General features: G+C 51.5%; 1 protein-coding gene across 2 annotated transcripts in view; it reads left to right on the forward strand.

Moving 5' to 3' along the window:
• The window catches only part of LOC119332137 (putative cysteine-rich receptor-like protein kinase 30), a 19,017-nt gene extending 16,454 nt beyond the window's left edge, over positions 1–2,563 (forward strand). The window contains exons 11-13 of one of the 2 annotated variants that reach the window (XM_037605307.1): positions 2,036–2,059; positions 2,154–2,215; positions 2,319–2,563. In XM_037605307.1, coding sequence (XP_037461204.1) covers positions 2,036–2,059; positions 2,154–2,215; positions 2,319–2,556 — 324 coding nt within the window. In that variant the 3' untranslated portion in view covers positions 2,557–2,563. The remainder of the gene's footprint in view (positions 1–2,035; positions 2,060–2,153; positions 2,216–2,318) is intronic. The other variant, XM_037605308.1, reaches the window with a different exon arrangement.
• The last annotated feature ends 1,759 nt before the right edge of the window (positions 2,564–4,322 follow it).

Here is a 4,322-nt window from a genome sequence, read left to right on the forward strand (position 1 = left end):
AGCTCGTCACCGCCGAAGGAAGCCGACAGGCGAAATCAGTGTAGGCTGCTCGCTGCGGGGAGCCCTCCGGCTAGGGAGCGGCAGCGACCTTAAACGGTGTGCGCCCCGGCAGATCCTAGACTAGGGGCAGGGGCAGCATGGTGGTGATGGTGGATCTGGCCCTATTCCGGTCTGCAACGACTAGGGGACGGGTTCTGGTCGATAGGTGGCGTGACGTCTTTTCGCATCTTGGTCGTCGGGGGCATATGGCGGCGGTGACTTGTGCCACGGGGTTGCATCGGAGTGGATCACGCCTGATCCGATGAGGGTCGGTCTTCCCTATGGCATACACGTCTCGGCCTTCATGATCCCTTCGGCACGGGTACAGATGGTGATGCCACCGATGGAGCCGGTGGCTACGGTAGCTTGGCCGGTGAGGCCATTGGAGGTGACACATGTGATGGGGCCATGCGGCCCCGCATGATAGACTACCCTTCACTTCCCACCCACAAACCAGCGGGTATATGTCGTCTTCCGGTGACGGTCTGGGTGTGCTTCATATCAGCATAGGTAGATCTGACGTCTCAGCAAATGCCCGATTTGTCGGCTTAATCCCGGTCCACATTTCTGCTGCTGATTGGGACATTGTAGCAAGAATTCTTCATGGCAAGTTGGTGATGGTAACTATGTGGGCTTCTCTTGCGGTGGTCCTCTTAGATTACCCGGCCTCGAGTTTCGGGGATAAAATCCTAGGCCTGGCCTTCATTGGTTGTACCTGGCAGTGGTGGTTTGCGCTCCCTTGTTGAAGGCACTATCTAGAGTCTGCTCGAACTTTCTCCCCTGGGTGAAAACCAAGGATCTAACATATATGGCTGGATCTGGCGACGACAGCATTCATGTTGTTTCCTTCCTGGAGGCATTGCTATTGGGCACCTTCTCATAGTCTTTGTGCCGCCTATGGCAGTGGTAGTTGTTGATGTTGTGCTGCAGTGGCCAGTGGGTTGCTCGCCTTGCCTTGGCCTTTACATGTCCCTTTTTTGTTTTCTCTTTTTTTTTCTTTTTGGCAGTGTGCATCCTCGATATCTCGACTAGCTCTAGATATCATGTTGTTGTAGATGCTGGGTGTAATTAGTATCATCTTGATATTAATATATTACCCTTTATCGAAAGAATAACTGTAGTTGACAAGTCATAATTTTGTTTGTTGACAAGTCTCACCAGTTGTGTAAGTGTGAGTGCGCGCATGCATCGGCACGGGACAGCCACCGGGATGGATGTGAGATCGCTAAACTTAGAAATAAAACTTTTTTGCAAAAGGTTTGTTTAGTTAATTATCGGCTAGTACAGAAACTTGTGTGTAATGAATAATGGTGCAAGTAAGATTAACAGTATGACAGAAATTTAATGAAGACAGATGTCAGAAAGGGCAATGACGGCATTAGAGGCCTGATATTTGGAGTAACCATTTTTTTTCGCTCAGCCCGGATAACCGAACTATTGGTTGTCAGGGGTGTTTCATCCTTGTTTCGCTCAACCTCTTTGTCTGTCATGTTAGCCGCTAGGATTAATAAAGTTTATCAGGATTTAGGACACTACAGAATATATACGGTATCTTACATTTTGTTTTACCTAATGAAATGGAATGTTTCAGAAGGCACGGAATAGATATAAACTTGAATAGTTGAAGTATTGGTTACGATTCAATGGCCGGTCAATAATTACGTAGCCATGACAAAATAGTTCATCTGAGAAGTTTGAATAGTATCAGCGTGACGTAATACTGCTTATTTGGAGAAGAAATCGTTTTAGATAAAAATAAATAAAGAAATGATATAACCAAAGTTTGTTGTGCCAATTAGCCCACCGATGACTAAATGCTGCTAAATGAGCAAAGTCAATTGATGATTCGAAATGACCAACAAAGAGATCCCCGCTAGATTCAGTTATGAGGCCAATTGCGTTGTGTCATTGGAATAATAATGCTGCTTATGTGACGACTTGAATTCTACTGATGCTTTCTTTTGTCTCTCTTTTTCTTCCTGCATTGACGATGTAGCAGACAATCCCACCTTTAATGCAGGTATGGGCTTTTGGGTTTTCATTTTCTTCTCTTCCCCAGATCTCCCATCTTGGTGGTGGTTTCTCTATTGTTGACATGAATTTTGTTTGGCTAGATCATAGATAATGGTGAAGTTCAGACGATCGATTCTATAGATGCAGATCTGACAGAGCCATTGTAAGTGCGTAAAATAATATGGGCCTTTGAATATTGAAACCTCCTTTTCAACTGAGTGCACTGGATCCGATTATCCTGCGTTTAATACCTTATTATCATACAGGATTATAACAAGTCACTCAGATGGCAGTGGAAGAGCTGCTTGCTGCTGCGGAAGTCTACGTGAGGCTGCTGCTTGCTGCTGCGGTAGTCTATGTGAGGCTGCTGCTTACTGCTGCCCCTATGCTGCTTGTTGGTGCTGCGGCTGTGCTGTTGCTTTCTGTCTTTCACATTTTAGCCATGCTGCTGCTGCTGCTTGCTGTTGCTTGTCCTGCCTGATGCGTCGTTTGTCACACAGTTAATATCATCTACGAATCTACGATACATAAACTTGCACGATGAGTACAGATCCATACACAAACTTGCAAAATAACACAGATTGGTCACTTAGCTCTGGTTACGGGTACAGATTCATACAAGAGAGTCCGAATCTGAACAGGGCATGGCACGCTTGAGCCGTTTGACTCCCTGCGGTGGTGACCATCTGGCGCTGCGGACGGGATCGGGAGGGCGGCGGTGATGTAAATGTCCTATTTATCGACGTTAAACCCGTCTGCAGCACGATGCGTTCCCGCTGTCGTCAAACTGCTTCACTGAACCCGGACGCCACTAGTGCCCAGCCGATGACCTGAACAAGAGCACCACTCGAGCCGCCTCGCTTGCGCCAACTGCCATGCACGCGGCGTAGGGGGCTCGTCCGTGCCGGCTGTTTGATGCATGCGGCCGTGCGCAAGTTGTTGCTTGCTGCCGCTGTGTACACATGCTACTGCTTGCTGTTGCTGCGTTCTTCCCGAGGTGATTCCTCCCCTCTCCTCCACTTCTCCACCCCTCCCCTGCAAACTCTAGGGCCACAGCCGGCGGCCTTCTTCCTCCTCGCTTCAGTTCACTGCGTTCCTGTACTTTGACACCGCCTGCACATCGACATGGACATGGTCGCCATGGAGAAAAATTTTGCTGGATAAAATTTTGTAGGCTGTAGAAGCAGTAACTAGTGATTGAATCGATTAGAGTTTTTGTCCAAGGACTCAACAGCCGGCACGGAGACAGAGAAGGGTGGAGATGGCCGAATCGACACGTCTCTCTGGCGACGCGGTGGGCGAACCCGAAACACAGCGATGGCCGGCGTGGTTCGCCGTGGATCTCAGGACGGCGAGGGTTCTCAGGTACCACCACGACGAGGTGGTCCTGAGCTCGCGCCCGGCGAGGGTGCATCTCGTCGACGATCGGGGGTACACGGCAGACGTACGTACTGGGGGAGGGATCGTGCTGGTCCCTGGTGCTACGATCGTGTTCCCCTGCCACGTTGCGTATATCGAGGGGGAGGCCCCGGACGGGGGTGGTGCCTCGGGAGCCGGCGAGGGAGGAAATGCGGCCGGTGGGGGATTAAATTCGGGAGACACTTGTGAGCTCGCTCCGAATTCCCCTCGTCTCCCACCTCTTCTCCCTCACACCCCATCTACTCCTTCGCTCACAGACGCCCGCGGCGGAGATGGTGGAGATCAACGAGGAGAAGATGCAGAGGTACGCAGGCAGGGACGCGCGCCTGCGAGCCCGTCTGAGGGAGATTGGATCGTGGTACACAAGCAAGCGAGAGAGATCGCTCTTTGGACGCGGCGGGCACAAGCATCCGCTGCAGGTTCTGCTGTGGGCGATGGATCAGGCGGATTCGCCGGTGAGATCCGTGGCGAGGAAGTGGGTGGCCTTCACCTCCATCGAGACCGCGGATCTTGCCCCGGCCATGAGGGAATCGGCGCTCAGATTCCCGCGAGGGGGTCCTGGCCCTCCCTGCTCCAGGGTCGGCATGGCTCCGATCATGATCTACGAGGACCCGGTGGAACAGCCACCACAGGAGGAGGTGAGGATGCCGCGTCGCTCCGCTCGATTCGCTCCGGCTCCTCCAACTCCGACGCCTCACTGGAATCGATGCCTGAGCTCTTCACTAGCCAGCAACCGCTTCTGGAGGCTGGCTAGTGAAGATTCAGGCAATGATTCTGATGAGGATGTCGCCACTTCAGGTAAGGCTCACTGCCCCGCACTTGATTACATACCTCCTGCATATGAATTGGGG

The sequence above is a fragment of the Triticum dicoccoides genome, chromosome 7A (assembly GCF_002162155.2).
Source record: "Triticum dicoccoides isolate Atlit2015 ecotype Zavitan chromosome 7A, WEW_v2.0, whole genome shotgun sequence".
Classification (NCBI taxonomy): Eukaryota; Viridiplantae; Streptophyta; class Magnoliopsida; order Poales; family Poaceae; genus Triticum; species Triticum dicoccoides.